General features: G+C 44.5%; 1 protein-coding gene across 1 annotated transcript in view; it reads left to right on the top strand.

Moving 5' to 3' along the window:
* vps13d (vacuolar protein sorting 13 homolog D) overlaps positions 1–17,106 on the top strand; it is a 93,137-nt gene that overhangs the window by 43,196 nt on the left and 32,835 nt on the right. Inside the window, 6 exon segments of the mRNA XM_032520174.1 lie at positions 4,232–4,456; positions 14,003–14,153; positions 14,308–14,506; positions 15,109–15,280; positions 15,429–15,544; positions 16,876–17,100. Coding sequence (XP_032376065.1) covers positions 4,232–4,456; positions 14,003–14,153; positions 14,308–14,506; positions 15,109–15,280; positions 15,429–15,544; positions 16,876–17,100 — 1,088 coding nt within the window.

Here is a 17,106-nt window from a genome sequence, read left to right as displayed (position 1 = left end):
CCCACCATGACAGTACCCCCTCCTCAACGGACGCCTCCAGGCGGACCGCCAGGCTTGTCCGGGTGGGCCCTGTAGAACTCATCCAGTAGGGTGCGGTCCAGGATCTGTCTGGCCGGGATCCAGGAACGTTCCTCCGGGCCGTAGCTGGCCCAGTCCACCAGGTACCGGTATCCCCGACCCCTACGTAGCACGTCTAGGAGGCAGCGTACCGTATAGGCCGGGTGGCTGCCACTGGGACGGTGTGGGGACTGGTGGTGACTGGCTTGACCCAGGAAACGTGGAACACGGGGTGGATTTTGAAGTGGGATGGAAGCTTGAGTCTGACGTTGGTGGGCGACAGGACAGCTTTGATCACGTAGGGAGGGGACGTAGCAGACCGGCGGGCCGTTGATGGGACGGTTTGGCGCGGGCACACACCTCGCAGGTGGCCACGAAGTCCCGGAAATCCTTCTCCGCCGTGTCCCACCAGAACCATTGGCGGAGCAGGAACAGTGTTCTGACTCTGCCGGGGTGGCAGCTGCAGGACCTGGGAACGGGCACCCGGGGGGACGTAGAGGCGGTCAGCAGTTCCGGTATCGGGGCCCGGGTCGGTGGCCTGGGCGTGGCGGACGGCGGACTCCACCTCCCAGACCAGGGAGGCCACCAGGCAGGAACAGGGGAGGATGTATTCAGGTGGGTTACCCAAGTCGTTGGAGGAGTGGAGGCGGGACAGGGCGTCGGGCTTGGTGTTGCTTGATCCGGGATGATAGGACAAGGTGAAGCAGAAACGAGTAAAAAACAGGGCCCACCTGGCTTGGCGTGCGTTCAGTCTCTGGGCGGAGTGGATGTAAGCGAGGTTTTTGTGGTCGGTCCAGACAAGGAAGGGTTGTTGGGCGCCCTCCAGCCAGTGTCTCCACTCCTCTAAGGACTCCTCTAACAGCTAAGAGCTCCCGGTCCCCCACGCTGTGGTTCTGCGAGAAAAAGGCACATGGATGAAGTTTTTGATCTGAGGGGGAGCGCTGGGACAGGGTGGCTCCCACCCCCACGTCCGAGGCATTCACCTCCACTACAAACTGAAGGGCAGGGTTGGGGTTAGTGAGTATTAAATTAAGTGAAGAGAGAGGGTTTCGTGGTGATTACCGGAGGTGAGGAGTTGTAATGGGGGAGTGCGGTGCGTGATGGTTTCGAGAGACTGACCGTTGAGACTGGTGGCGCGGAGAGGAGTGTCGAGTGGGACGTGGGGGATGGAAAATTGACGGGCAAGTTCGATGTTGATGAAACTTTCATCTGCACCTGAGTCGACAAGTTCCCCCAGGGGGACGGAGACGTCCCGCCAGGACAGGGAGACGTCTAATAATATGCGCTGTTTGGGTTAAGTTTGGCTCGCCAGAGCTCTCACTGCTACTGGCGAGCCCTCTTTTTTTGGCCGGACGAGACAAGCAGAGAGAAAATGGCCGGAATGACCGCAATAAAGGCAAAGACCCGCGAGGCGGCAACACTCACGTTCCCCTGGGGACAAACGAGCTTTGCCTAGCTGCATAGGCTCCGGAGGAGGGGAAACAGACCGAGTAGGAGGGACGATGGGACGTGGCTGGGAAAGCGGGGTAACAGAGACCCTAGACGGTGGCGGACCGACCCGGGTAGAGGTAGAGCCGCGAGAACCGTGCTCCCTCTCCGGGATACGATTGTCTAAATCAATGGCGGCACTGATTAGACAATCCAGGTCCCCCGGCTCGTCCCTGGTGGCCAGGAGGTCTTTAATCTGGTCACTGAGGCCGGCCAGGAACGCGCAACGGAGGGCCTGGTTGTTCCACTCCGATCCGGCGGCCAAGATGCGGAAGTCGACTGAGTACTCCGCGATGCTGCGGTCCCCTTGCCGGAGAGACATGAGGCGGGAAGCCTTCTCTAGGCCCCGCATGGGGTGGTCGAACACCCTCCTCATCTCCTCCTTGAAGGAGGAGTATGAGGAGAGGAGGTCCCGCCTCCCCTGTCTCACGCGGCGTACCAGGAGAGCGCGCGGTCGCAAAGCAACCCCGCTACAAAACACACCCTGGCTTCGTCGGAGTGGAAAGTTGATGGTTGTCTGCTAAACACCAGGGAGCACTGTACTAAGAACCCCTCGCATGTTCCCAGCACACCGGAGAATTTATCAGGCGTGGACACGGGAGTTTCAGAGGGGGGTGACGGGACCGAATTAACCCGAGGGGAGTGCGCGAGGGGAGCAGACGGAGCAACTGGAGCGGGGTTTGAGACGGGGAAATAGAGGTTGGGGGAACTAAGCTGCCTAGCTAGCTGCTGGACGTCACTGGTCAGGGAACGAAGTGCCTCGGCCATGGCCGTAAGGGCCGAGGTGTGCTGGCCAAGCAACGCTCCCTGGGTGGCCACAGCAAAGGCTAAGTCCTGGGGGGAAGGAGAGGGATTGGGAGTGGGGGGTGAGCCGGATGAGTCCATAGGTGACTTGATCGTACTGTTAGGGGGACAGAAGGATGGACTCAAACGCACGGCTCACAAAAAAGGGGATTGAGAGTAGGGAGATGGACGCCAGGAGCAGGTGGGCGGCGAACCGGGGAAGAGTCTGGAACGGGACGTGGGAAGCGGGTTCGGCAGGAACCGGGTCGAGGCGAGGACACAAGGAGCAGAGACACGGGGAATAGAGCCAGGTGGCAACGAGAGGGAGAGATGGATACTGGGAGCTGCGATGGCGGGGATGCAGCAGTGCGAGGAGCGGAGCAGGATGAGGAGGAGGAGACGCCGTGGGAGGAGGACTGGGGGGTCCGAAGCCAGCTGGCCGGAGGTGAACTGAAAAAGGGAAACACAGGGAGAGTGAGTATTCACAAACACAGAGACACGAAGAGTAGCACTCAAAGTCTTGAGACGTTCACCCATGAAGTAGAGCTGACGATCAAGTGAAGAGTGGATGCAGAGCCGGGGTAGATAAACAGGAGTAAATGATGATGGCAGGCAGGTGTGGATGGCGGGAGCGGGCGAGGGCTGTCAGGTGTGTCTGATGATGATGATTGTAGTTGACGGGTGGCAGGTGTGTGTGATCAGCTGGCTTTGGACGGGAGCACAGGAAAAACCCAAACACAAACAAGACAGACAAGGCAAAACCAAAACAAGACAGACAGGGTAAAACAAGACGTGAAGTAGGGAAATAAACATAAAGAGGACAGACTTACGACCAGCCAGACCCCCACCATGACACTTTTATTTACAACCAAAACTTTAAATCTAATTAAGGGTTGCTCCCTTCTTTTGAAATGTGTTTACTGTAGTGTGTATAGACTATAGTTTACACAGGTCAAGCGCTAAATAAAAGCAACACCCCAGGCATACATATTTTATACATTTGCATTTTACTGGTTAAAGGTTCTTGTTAATCAGCTTCAGCAGCATGACAGCTATGTGTTGAGGTCCACACACTACTGGACTGGGGAATTAGAAAAGATGGAGGCTATTACAGCTAGCCGCTTACCTCAGCAGAAGGCCACATCAAGGCTGCATTAATCCCACATTGCTAGACCTATCTCCATAGCACTGCTGAAGTCTGGCTACATCACCTATCCATTTGGGCATGAAGAAAACAAATCTGGCTTGTTTTTATTTGTTTAAACCAATCACAAGCTACTTGGGCGGTGCTAAGTCTGACAGCGCAGGGGGAGGGATGCATGTCCTGAAAATAGTGAAAGAGAAGCAGGAACACGCTTGCTTCTTAAGCTTTCGGGACGTTGGCTGATTTAGGTCTAACTCAGGGAGGTCTTGGGAAGAAATCTGTCATAAATTTTAAAGGGTCCAAATCTTTCAAGTTTTCAAGAATGCACACTACTGTCAGACTGAATCTCTGTAACCAATTTTTAAGGTCATCTAACTTTCAAAAAAGTGTTTTTACTCTCTAGTCTTGTTATGGTGGCCTTGGTTTCTCACTAGTGTCGCACTGTTGCTTGCTCTGGAGGAGACTACTAGAACTGTTGGGTCCTTGTAAATTCTGCAGTGTGGTCTATCTGTATAGTGTCTTGAGATAACTCTTGTTATGAATTGATACTATAAATAAAATTGAATTGAAACTAGTCAGTCACAACTTTGAACGGTTGTGTTAATGTTTTTGATGTCAGAATATTTCTTTGTTGCTTCTTGCTCAACTTGTTATCTACAGAATATTGAGTCTTTTCTCTCTACCTACCTTCTCTTATCCCTTTCCCCTCTCTTTTAAAACATGTTCCTATTTCTCTTTGTCTCCTGGTTCTCCCTGCAGGTGCGGGAACATCCTCAGCGGGCTTCCAGGGTTCTGCTGGATATTGAGGCCGGTGCTCCAGTTATTCTCATCCCAGAGAGCTCACGCTCACCGAGGGTCATTGTGGCCAACTTTGGCCAGCTGAGGGTGCAGAACTGCTTCTTGCCAGCTGGGGCTCATGGAACTTTTTCCCTCCGAGACAAGGTAGAGAAACTCACCATGGCACATGCCTTTTTCCCTTCTCTGGTGAGTCACGCTGCCCGCTCAATACCCATGCAATGCGCCTTGGCCGTCTCTTTCTTTTGTCTAATTTCACTGTATTCATTTATGCATTGAATTGTATTACCCAATTCATGATGACATCATGCTACTTGGTTTTTGATACTACCAACCACATAGCAGGCTCACTGAAAAGTAATGGAAATCCTGCACTGATGATTTCTCATCTTATTTTAGTAACTGCTTTATATGGGAATCTGATCTGAAATGCTCAATGAATACTGCATTGCTTGAAGATTAACAGTAAAGTGTGGTTACATAACTATACCATGTCAAAGTTTCTAATCATCTGTGGTTTTGTGTAAATGTAATGTTTTTAAAGAAACAGTCCAACATTTGTAGTATTATGCTTGTTAGCTATCACACCTAGTATCAGACGAGATTTAGTCCAGGGCCCTATTATTAAAATGTCTAGTAGGATTTTAGCCATGTAAAACAAACCCTGTAGGTCTCATCTAACTGGCTAAAATTATGCTCTTAAATGTTCATTTTAATTTAAATTATCCTATAAATTTAGCTACTTGAAATAAACCTGCTAATTCTTATCCAGTTAACGTGATTCCCCAAACTCAGTTAAAGGATTGATTTGTTAATTGTGGGTGACAATATTGTAGTTGCAACACCTTAAAATGAATTACAAATAAGCCAAAAGCAGTTAAAGATTATCCAAAATAATTATTATGTTGAATAATATAACTTAATTTGTGGATTAATTAGTGGATGTTGCTCTTGCCACCTGGTTAGTATGCACAACCTGTAAAGACACTCCAGCTGTGCTCACGCCTATTGCCCCGCCTCCTGAGTCTTTAAGAACTGGGGAATGTTCCATGGCTGGTCTGCCATCGATTGAGTCATTTCCATCAGGATAACCTGTCTCACTCTCTCACAGGGGAGGAAAGAAGCAGAGCGATATAAAGGCATAAAAAAGCTTTTTTGGCCATGGCACGTGTGCAAATGCATCCACACCCAGGGGCGGAGCTTCTTGCGGCATTAGGGAGAAGCACAGCGGGCAGTGGGTGTTTTGTTTCCACCTTCCCAAAATGAGTCCAACTGGGCCTTACCACCTCGGGGTAAAGCACCCACTCGTCTGGCAGCGGCCTGCCCCTTGATATGAGGTTGGCGCTGTTCTTCAGTCTAAGAACGTTAATAGCCCTCAGAAATAGAACTGCCTGATGGTTAGCATATGGAATGTTTTGCGAGCATTACATCGGTTAAATATGCAAAGATCCTAAATGGGTCAGAAATCAAAAACCTTTTCTCTGTCGTGCCCGGGGACAACAGACACCGCCTGCTTCTGTAGCAGGTCAAAGGATTACCACCTTGACGCTTATGATCAGAGGAGGCATGCTGCAGCACTGCAGAGAAAAACACAGTTGCAGTGTTCTGTTTATCCACTCTGGTAACCACATATCCTCCGCCACTCCCCATAAAACTGTAGCGGCCAGATGCGTTGTGGTAGCTAAGAAACTGTGATCTCCCTTCTCACCTCTCTCCGCTGCAAAACCTTCTATAAATGGAAGATTGGACCATGCAAGGCCGACACGGAAAGGGTCGAGCTGATGATGGTGTTCATGAACGCACCATTGCTGGCTCGTTTTTAGAACACGCAGCAGCTGACACTGTGTCACCGTGATCAATCCTGTTCTCCCTGTGGGGGGATATGAGAGGAAGAAATAGATGCACATTCACCCTACCCACTCTGAGTTAAGCCAATGAAAGTTGTAATAATTCCCCTCCGAGGGATAATGCAACCTGACATCTCACTGCTGACTCAGGGTGACAGTCCTGCGCTTTCTGTGACAGAGAGTGAGCTGCGGTCACAACAGGGGTTAGTTATATTACCCACGCAATGACATGGGTCCGAAAACATGTTGTCGGGTGCAGCGAGCATGACTCGCAAAGTGCCCCGCTACAGCTGGCCGCACACTCGCAGGAATGCGTTGGCCTGCTTTCTTGTTCACCGGACGTGGCGCGGCTCCTCCCCTCGTTAAAAGCAAGCGATAGCCACAACATGGGTCAGCCATGATACCATACGCTGTTATACCAAGTGAAATGTGTCTTCTGATAACATGACACAAAGTATAAAGTTCATGAGTGGACACAGCGCTGTCACTCGCACATGACACTGTACTAGCGGAAGCATGCCTTCTTCACCCAAGGTGGGACGGGGACGGTGCGTTAGTGCTTTGGCACGGGGCTGTTGATGTTAAGCGGTACGAGCCGACCCCAGCAAGACTAAACGGGAAAATGGGAAGGTGGGGAGGGACAGCAAACTTTGCTCTTCAGATCACATGCCGTCCAAAAAATCAGTTGGGGGCAGGGGGATTTCCGGCAGAAAAGCCAGCAAAAGGCCCCATACAATCAACATTGTTAGTAGGAAAATCTTATAAAAATATTTCAGCATTTCTGTCTTGCAGCAGCAGCTGGAGAGGCTTTCTGTTCTCCGACTGGCCTGCTTACAATTGAAGAAGATGGGCTGCAAGGCCTAAGTTGAGGGGGGCACACCGGCCATCTAGGCCCAGTCCGGCTTGGGTGGAAGCAGAGGGAACAATAGCCCAACATGGAAAGTCTGTGTAGAGAGAAGCTGAGGGTGAAACTCCGCAGGACACAGATGTGCCAAACACCAACGAGGAACCGCTGGCTCTTTGGCAATGGTCATATGCAGCAGCTGGGTTTCATAGGCTCAACTGGGGACACCAAGGTTGATTTCCGGCTTGGACTCCGGCTGCTCTTATTGCAGTAAATAATGATAATCATTTATAATCTTTATTGATCCCCAGTGGGGAAATTTACAATTTACACTCTGTTTTGTTAGTAATCACTACACACAGGCCTGAAATACACACATGCTCAGGACCTATTCATGCACAAATGGAGAAATGTCAGAGTGGGGGGGGCTGCCATCTGGACCAACGCTCTGAGCAGTTAGGGGTTCGGTGCCTTGCTCAAGAGAACCTGGCAGTGCCCAGGAGGTGAAGTGGCATCTCTCCAGCTACCAATCCACATGCCTTACTTTGGTTCATACGGGAACTTGTTCTGCAACCAGCAACCCAACTCCGTACGGACTGAGCTAATGCCACCCCCATGAAGCATCACGTTGAAGCTGCGGAAGTGACTACGTAGCTGCTGACGTCTGACCATGGGTGGGGCTTGCCAGGCTTTGCAATCCGGTGGTGGCTGAACGCAACTCTCCGCGCTAGGTTCTTAAAGCAGAAACTCCATTTGTGGAGAAGAAAATCAGGGCGTTTTCTCCGTCACTGAAGAGAAAAGGATAGTAGACGGAGGTGAACGTTGCCTTCTCTGCTGAGTTGGTGCATGGGTTCGGGTAGGCATGTCCTAATGGGCTGGCTAATTTTATGCAAATTTCAGTTGGTGAATGTATGCTTGGGATTAGAGAAGATATCACCCATATAGTCCAGTAGATGTCAGAGCTTGGGTGAGATGGAAGAAGTTCACATGTTAACTCCTCAGTGGCTTATTGAGATATGGGCGTTTTTTTGAAAGTCTCTACCGATATACCTACATTATTTTGACCATGTGTTAAAGTTTGAACATTATGTAAGCTCTGACAGCATCCAAATTAGGGGTGTCACGACACGAGATTTTTTAGAACATTCCATGTAATTTGACATGAAACTTGAACTTCTTTATTCAAATATTTGAAAAATATCAGAATGTCGTAAGACATACAAAACATGTGCACTTGAGCAAAGAACAACATAGTAAAGTGCAATGAATGGTCAAATTGCAACAACCAGACACATTCCAGACATCTTTTCAAAAGGTCCAAAAACAACAACAGTGTTTCAGCTTAGAGTCCAGAGTTGTTTTGCCAAAGTTTAAAAGCATGTTTCCATTATGAGAAGTCAAACTTACGCTAACTGTCATACGTATGTCCGTCACGGTGGTTGTAAACAGCTGTGGCCCTCTTGGGTGGTCAACTAACTTGAGTACTCTATATAATTTATACCTTCTTGATTAAATACAGTAAATAAATTACACATTGGACCTTTTTAATATGGAATTTTTTAAAGTTTAAATTTACATTTTAAGCAACTTCCAGGCTTGTGTCTTATATAACCACGTCAATAACCACATGAAGCAGTCAGTCCCGTGTGAAGAACAGAGAGATAAGAGTTTTTGGACAGAGGTACACTAGGTAAATGTTGTATTCGTCTTTCATATGCATCTTGTGTTTTTCTGTGAAGAATTTTATACTGCATGGCAATTCCTACAAGGATCCATCCCATTACAAGGTACAATGGCATGCTTTTGCTTTTGTGTGGATAAGGGTTGTCACAACAGTTTTACCTTTCAATTTCATCCTACACCAAGTTTTTCAGTACCAGAAACTATCCCTATAACACACTACAGGCAGCTGGCAGATGACAGTTATGTCAATGTTTTCTTGGACATAACAGTGTCACTCTAAGCTGCCCTTAGAAGCAGTTGTGAAATTTGTGCGAACATTTGGTTTGGGTTAAGGATAAATTATCCTATATTTCAGAACCTCAAATAACTTGGTGTTACAATGATTTATTTGGTTTAATTGGTTTGCGGTTTTTCTGTTTGCGGTTGTGTATGTCTGACTGAGCTTTCTGCAACATGTGTTGCATGTATTGTTTAAAGAAATACACCAACTTTCCAGGTTCCGTGACTGTCCTTGTATGACTTAATTTATAATTATAAAGTTTTATTTAAATTTCTCAACATATACAATCAATATCATATAAAATTCCTGCAGCAATAAAAACAAAGACCCACAATCCTAACAACTAAGACAAGAAAGACCAAATAAACAAAACATACCACATCACATATTTACACCACATATAACATTAAGAAGCTCAACCAAAGTGTCTTCATAACTAATAAACATAAAGCTGGTGTGCAGAACTTTTGTGAAGGTAATTAAACAAACACTGTTGATGTCAAGGGAATAGAAGTGGAGAAGCTCCTTGTTGAATGACATTGCCCCACAGTAACCTGGAGGCCCCTCAGCATATATGCTTGAGATACATTATTGACAACCTAGAGTCTTTGTTTAGACTGTCAAGACACCCAAGACAACTTAAAAAACATTAAAAGCAAAAAGAAGGATATTGCTGATGTGGGGGCCAAGGAAAAATGTAAACTCTAGAATGACGCAGAGCCTTTGGATTTCGGAAGAGACATCAACTGTAATGTTGAACAGTTGGTTTTTGGAGAGTGTGGACTTTGAACCAATGAGGAGAACCTCGCTTTTATTGCCATTGCATTTGAAAAAATTGATTGACATCCTGTTACTGATTGCTTGTAGACAAGGGATAAGGGCAGCAGGGGGCAGAGAGGTGTTTGATTATTTGCAGAGGTAAGGGAAGAGAGGTGTTTGGTCTTAAGGAGAGGTAGAGTTTTGTATCATTGGCATAACAGTGAATATTTAGGGACAATGTTGCCAAGCGAATGTAAACAATTTAAAGCAGGGCTCCAAGCACCAAACCCTGAGGAACACCATGGGTCTGGTGGCGGTAACATTTCCCCCATAAATTAAGTGTTTTCTGTTGTCTAAATATGACCTGATCCAGCTAGTGCATTGTTATTGATTGCAGCCAGGCATTCCAGAAGAAATGTGTCAAAGGCTGCGGTGAGGTCGAAGAGGATCAGGATGAATAGAAGGACGTTGTCAGCTGCAAGTAGGAGATCATTTCTGATTTTTACCAAGGCCGTTTCAGTGTTGTGATTGTGGTGAAAACCAGACTGAAATGGTTCGTAAAGGTTATTATTTGAAGGGTTGCCTGAAGTTGCAACTTAAAGTCACAACTCCCGTAAGAGACCATTGTGTTGATTTTGGCTCACAACCAACACTAAGAGCGTAGGTGTTCTGGGTCCTCCACAAATCTCCAAATCACACACATCCACAAATCTGGGAATTGTTGCAGAATCTGAGATCTAACTTTATTTATTTTTTATATGTCGTGATTTAGGTCTTAAATGTTCATTCATAATGGTCTTTAAAAGGCCAGCCAGCTTGTTGCTTGGCGGCCAGCCAGTTATTCTCAGAGACCCCGCTATCAGATGGAAGTCTCTCAACCCTTCCACCAGCATTTGGACCACGCCTCCTAATATACATTGGCAAGTGTCAAGTCAAAATCAAAAGCCAAATGTTCAAAGTTGAATAGTTGACTCTTAAAATGTCAAAAAGAAATTTCCAATTGTAAAATTCAAAAGATACAAATTTAAATTGAAAATGATAGTGCCAAGGCAAAAAATTATATTTCAGATTTTAAATTATATATTTCCATTTAAGCTGTACCATTTTCCATTTTGAGTTTCATATTTGATGTTTCTCTCAATCAAAAGGTTTCAAAGATATCAGTTTAAGCATTTATATTTAAGCTTTGCATTTTAAATTAGACTTTTTACATGCACTTTACATTTTCAAATCAAAATTTTGCATTTCAACTTTGCTTTTTCAATTTCCTTTTTCTTTTTAAAATTTAATCATGGCATGATTTTTTTTCTAGTAGCGTAGTAAAATAACAATATTTTTAATTTGATCTTGCTTTGTTTTCTCTTTAACCTTGCAATTGGAATCATGACTACATATTTCTTCCATACTTGAATGACATTTACCCATGGAAGAATAAATAATTCAGTTCCATTTAGCTGGTCTTCATAGTTTTGCCTGGGTAACTGCCAACTGAAGAATGTGGTGCCAGCCCACACAGTGAGAATTGTAAAGAAGAAAATAGATAAAGAAGTTATATTTCGGAATTTATCAGAATCAGCTTTATTGGCCAAGTAAGTGTATACACAAGGGAATTTGAGTCAGGCTTTTTGTGTCTCTTAACACAGAATCGGAAACAACGTTACAGCTAAAAATGGAACTGAGCATGGTAAACCTGAACATCGGACTACTATGTACATATATAAGTGTGTACAGTGGTGCTCAAAAGTTTACATACACATGCTTAAGTTGACTAAAAAGAGGAATAAAAAAATCATGTTTTGGAAATTTATTTTAATACCTAAATTAAAAAATGAGGTAAAATCCAACCTTTAAGGACACCAATTTTCTTTGTGAATGAATAACGTATTGTAAATAAATAAATGTTCTTATTTAAAATACAGGGGTCATAAGTATACATACCCCTATGTTAAATTCCCATAGAGGCAGGCAGATTTTTATTATTAAAGGCCAGTTATTTCCTGGATTCAGGATATTATGCATCCTGATAAAGTTCCCTTGGCCTTTAGAATTAAAATAGCCCCACATCATCACATACTCTTCACCATGCTTAGAGATAGGCATGGGATACTTTCTATAAATCATCTCTCAATGCAAATCAAACCAGGTATTAGTCTAACTGAAATAAACCATGCCTATCTCTAAGCATGGTGAAGAGTATGTGATGATGTGGGGCTATTTTAATTCTAAAGGCCAAGGGAACTTTATCAGGATGCATAATATCCTGAATCCAGGAAATAACTGGCCTTTAATAATAAAAATCTGCCTGCCTCTATGGGAATTTAACATAGGGGTATGTATACTTATGACCCCTGTATTTTAAATAAGAACATTTATTTATTTACAATACGTTATTCATTCACAAAGAAAAATTGGTGTCCTTAAAGGTTGGATTTTACCTCATTTTTTAATTTAGGTATTAAAATAAATTTCCAAAACATGATTTTTTATTCCTCTTTTTAGTCAACTTAAGCATGTGTATGTAAACTTTTGAGCACCACTGTATATATAAATGGATAATGCATGCGTTCTTCATGAGGCTTTTAAACAGTTGGACAATGAGTGCAAATAGCCCAGTAGATGGCACCATCTCAAGACACTTAACAGATAGAGTAGGTCTAGACCACATTCTATAATTTACAAAGAGTCGACCCAACATTTCCAATAATTCCCCCAAGAGCGAGCATTTAGTGCAACATGGCGAGAAAAGTTTTTGGGAAATACAGCAGCTTTTTGGCCGAATAAGTGTTAAAAGGGAAAGGAGTATTTTTGTTCTTAAATAATCAAAAGTTAAAAAATGTGTCAGGTAATGATGGCTACAAAGTCAAAAGTGTAGAAATTCAAATTAATAAAAAATGTTCTTTGAGGTTTAATGTGGGCAAATCCACCCCATAATCGTAACACAAGCCCGGATCCTGCATCCATAACCTTACAATCCTCCCCAACTTCTTCCCCCAAAACCGAAAATCACTCCCGACTTCCTTTGAAATGTAAATTCACCGGCCTTTGGCCCCGTAAATAATTTTAATTTGAAAATTTAAAATATTAACTTTCGCCATAAAATTAATATATTAATTTAGTTATAGTATCCATAACAAAATACCAAATTTACAATAGCCATTTGGAGTTCCCGGACCCAACATCCCAAACCGTAACATCACTTCAGGACTCCCTTTGCGGGAACCCGTTCCCCCCACCTGAACCCTTCGGACCCCCTTGTTAATTAAATCCCTCCCCCTAAAAACATTAAATTTACATCTTGTCTGCCATACAACGCTTGCATACACCCCCGGAACTTTTGCCCCAGTACTACACTCCCGCCCCCTGTACACCGTTAACATCATCCCGACTGTCTCTGCAAACTGTACCCATTCCGGACCTCCCTGTCCGGGGAACTTTAAAAAGAACCCGTAACATCCCCCGGGCCCCCCCCTTTCCCATACCCTAACTAATCACTCCGGACCTTCCCTCTCGCCACACACTGTTAACTAATCACTCCCGGACCCTCCCCCTTCTCACACACATTGGCCAACTCTGCCAGACTCTCTCTCTCCTGGTTTTTCATCATGAAATTGAAATGTGGTCAAATGTGCCGGTTGCATATGTGCGAGTTGTTGTTAACAATACTTTCATTGTAGTTTGGAGACCTGCACTGTATGATTTTTTTCTCCTAACTGTCAACATCAACTGGCCTGTAATCAGTATTAATCTCTGTTTAAGTCATGCACTATATACACTGATCAGAGAACTTACTGGCAGAAGTTGGTGTATTGTTTTGATTGTTTTTGAATTAAAAAAAATCAACAAACTCATATGATCTTCAAATGTGTTTGGTGAATTTTATGTTGCTGTCTTCGAGATTGTAAAAAGGTAGACCTGTTTATTTAAGTTACAAACAGTAGAAAAGACTAACTTTTCTTCTGGCTCAGAAGTTAATGGCATAATGTAATTCAGTTATTTCTTAAAGAGGATTTCAGTCAGCTATCACCTTTAGTGAACAGTAGATACATTGACAACCACCCGAGCCCTTACATGCCATTACTGAGTTTTAACTGTCCTCTTCTATTTAGAAGTTAATAATTAGGATTGTTAGCCTAATGTAAAACAAGGGATAGAAATGAAATCATTAGTATTTATAAAAACTTGGTTAAAAAAGTTGACCAAGTTAACCATGTGCTCCTTGGCCCCTTTAAAATGAATTATGTGCTTTTATGGCCATGTAATGATCATATTGCTAACTGGATTTAATGTGCAATGTCTCACCTCTTTCTTCTCTCTTTAAAAAGGAGCGTTTGCGGAGTGCAGCAGGGAGGAGTAATGAGCAGAAGCCTAGGAGCCCCCCCTCCAGCTCCTCCTCCTCCACAGGGTTTACCCTCGGCAGGCCACAGGCCCCAAATACAGCAAGGGCCTCTGAGTCGGATGAACCTCACAGCTTAGGTTAGCATTGCTGTGTAGTTTGAAAGAGCCAAACAGTGCATCAGTGCAAGTACTTAATGTGGGAGTTAGAGCTGAGACACCTAAAACAGTATTTTAAAATAACTGTTAATAGCTAAATAGCTGTTTGTGCCACTCTGTGTGTTTTTCCCATTAGAAGAGCATGTGTGCCTGCTAGACTGCATTGCCCTGGATCTGCAGGAGATGGATATATTTGCTGCAGAGCGTCTACCCTGTGGCAATCCTGCTGAATCCTCAGACCTCATCTTTCCTTCCTACTCTGTCCGTCGCACTGGAGACAACCTGCTAAAAGACTGCTGCCGTCTCAAGCTTAAAGTGGAACGCAACCTGGACAAGTACGCCCTGCTTTTAGATTTATTGGTGGCAAAAGTTATAGTAGCTTGAGGCTGTTGTTTTAATGTGTAAGATACATATTCATGGACAAAACACTTGATCATACCTATTTAAATACATAAAAATAAGTCTTCAAGTGGAGTTTAAAAACACCATCCATATTTTTGTTGGATTCATTAGCATAGATAAAGCTACATCAAGTCATTTTTACCACTATGGGGCAGAAAGACTTTCTTGCAACAATGCAACTTTTTGTCGTGCTATTGGCCAATTCATTTGTTATGGCGTACGCGTTAGTTGCCTTGTAATACATGCAGCTGAAATAAACTAACATCTGCATCCTGTAGGAGTCCTCGTTCCTACCAGTTGAAGTCAAGTATTTATTAGCATCATTTGGCTCTAGTGTGGAGTCTTCTGCATCCCGCTGCTTGGCACTGAGCTTTAGTATGTCAGCATTATGCCTCCTGTCTTTTCCAAGGATATTGAGGCTGGCTTATAGAGAGCAGTTGTTCCCTAGAAACGGGGCTTGGTTTACTTTGAGACAGCATCTATGAATGTCGTCAGTGTAGGACCATACTCATAATGTGTTGGTTCATATTGTCAGGGAACTGAGCCATGCAGTACCTGACATGTCCATCCACGGCAGCCTGTCATCAGTTCTGTGCTCTCTGGACCTGGAGCACTACCAGCTGATCAGAGGACTGCTGGAGAACAACCTGGGGGAGCCTGTGGAAGACTTTCTGCGGCCCTACAATCTGCAGGACCCCAGCACCTATGTGAGAAAGTTTTCTACACATTTTATAGTTATTTCTGTGAACACTCTCTGTCTCTTTTAATGATCATTTTGTCAAAATTATGATGTCATTGTTCCAAGTAATACTCTATATGTCTTAATTGACAAACTGCTGTTTTGTCTCTGTTCAGACTGTGTTAAGTGGAGATGTCTATACCAGCTTGTCGTTCTTGGTGGACATGATGGATGTCAGTCTGGAGCTCTTGAACAGCCCCACACCCACTGAACAGAAACGGTCATTAGCAAGGTGGGCCTTTTTTCTTTCTTTGTATAAGGGGGGCTTGCTTTGAGATTAGAGCCGAACACCAGACTGGACTAGTATACCCAATTTTATGTTGCACTTTACTCAGCTGGGAGAATCCTCTCCAGTCTACATGATGGTAGCAGAGAGTTAAGCAACACGACAGTCAGCTGGACTACTTCTGTTTTTCAGCAAACAAATCCAAAGTTGTGCGACATTAGCACATTTTTGTTTTCCTTTGAGATTTACTTTGCCGTGTCTGGTCTCGTCACCCCAAAGCCACACATGAACTTTATAGTAAACAAACAGAAGCTCCCACCTCTACTGGGATCTCCTTCATGGTGTGTTAGGCACTCCTCCTTTAAACCAAAATATTATCATTACTCATGTTGTCATATTGCTTACTACTACTGCAATACAAATTGGAATTAGGGCCATGATGCTGTCGGCACAGGTTGTGGATGTTGGCTACTTTTTTTATTTGTGTCATAATGACAAACGCCGGACTGCATCAAATATAACCAGTTTAAGCATGTACGTATACCGGAGCAGAACAGCAAAAGCAACAATCATACCTACTCTACTTCTTACAGCCCTATATAGATTTTTTCCTATGTATTCATATAATTTCCCAAATATATGAAGTATACAGTACGTGTGATGTACTGGGGAAACTTCTCAGGTCACCCAAAGATAATCGTCTCTCACTCTAACTTCTCTCACAAAAGTCTTCCAACATAGCATTTCTATTAAGTACATATAAAATCTTAGGCCAGTACCATGGCACACAGTGTGAAGGCACCAACCATTTCACAGCTTCCTACTTTGAGCCAGATGAGCTCAAAGAGCGCCCGTCATACTCCTTTTCAGTGTCATTTTGTATATCTCTCGGGGTCTGCTAGAATAGGTTTACATGCTTTGATGTTCAGGAAACCTCTGCCACAAGCACCCAGCCACTGGGTGGGCTTACTTGCTCAGGCACCACCAATAGACAGCAGATATGAAAAACTAGGCAGGCATTCTCAATCCGTGAGTTGAGGAATTTGAGACAGGAATATGGACGAGGTTTCTGGCACTTAAGAAAAAGTGCCGTCTGTTTGGAGAGAAAGCTCCATTTGGAGTGAAATATGTATTTTGTACTTTATACTATTACATACGCAAACAACTATATAACACACTAAAAGACGGGGAAAATCCCCAAAACCTTAATTAGGGCTCTCTAAGAATCTGTTTCACTGCTCTCGTTGATTGAGTCAAATGTGTCTGAGCTCTAAGCACAGTCAGCATTGCTGACAATTATGTCTTTTTGATATTTGGTTTGTGTTTTTCTTGCACAGGTTTGACTTCATGAAATCCAAGCTGCTCTTTGAGAGTTTCTCCAATGGATCCAAGTCTGTCAACTTGGTGTCTCACTCCCTGCTGGCATACGACACTCGCTGCACCGGGCCCAATACAAGCTCTGCTGGAGTTGATGGGGCGAGGCGCAATGTGTTTGACTGCATCCTGCAGCCCTCCAAAACTGGCACTAACCGGGCGTCACTGCAGCTGGAACTGCATTACAGGTATCA

The sequence above is a fragment of the Etheostoma spectabile genome, chromosome 7, assembly GCF_008692095.1.
Source record: "Etheostoma spectabile isolate EspeVRDwgs_2016 chromosome 7, UIUC_Espe_1.0, whole genome shotgun sequence".
Lineage (NCBI taxonomy): Eukaryota > Metazoa > Chordata > Actinopteri > Perciformes > Percidae > Etheostoma > Etheostoma spectabile.
This window is presented reverse-complemented; position numbering and strand designations above follow the sequence as displayed.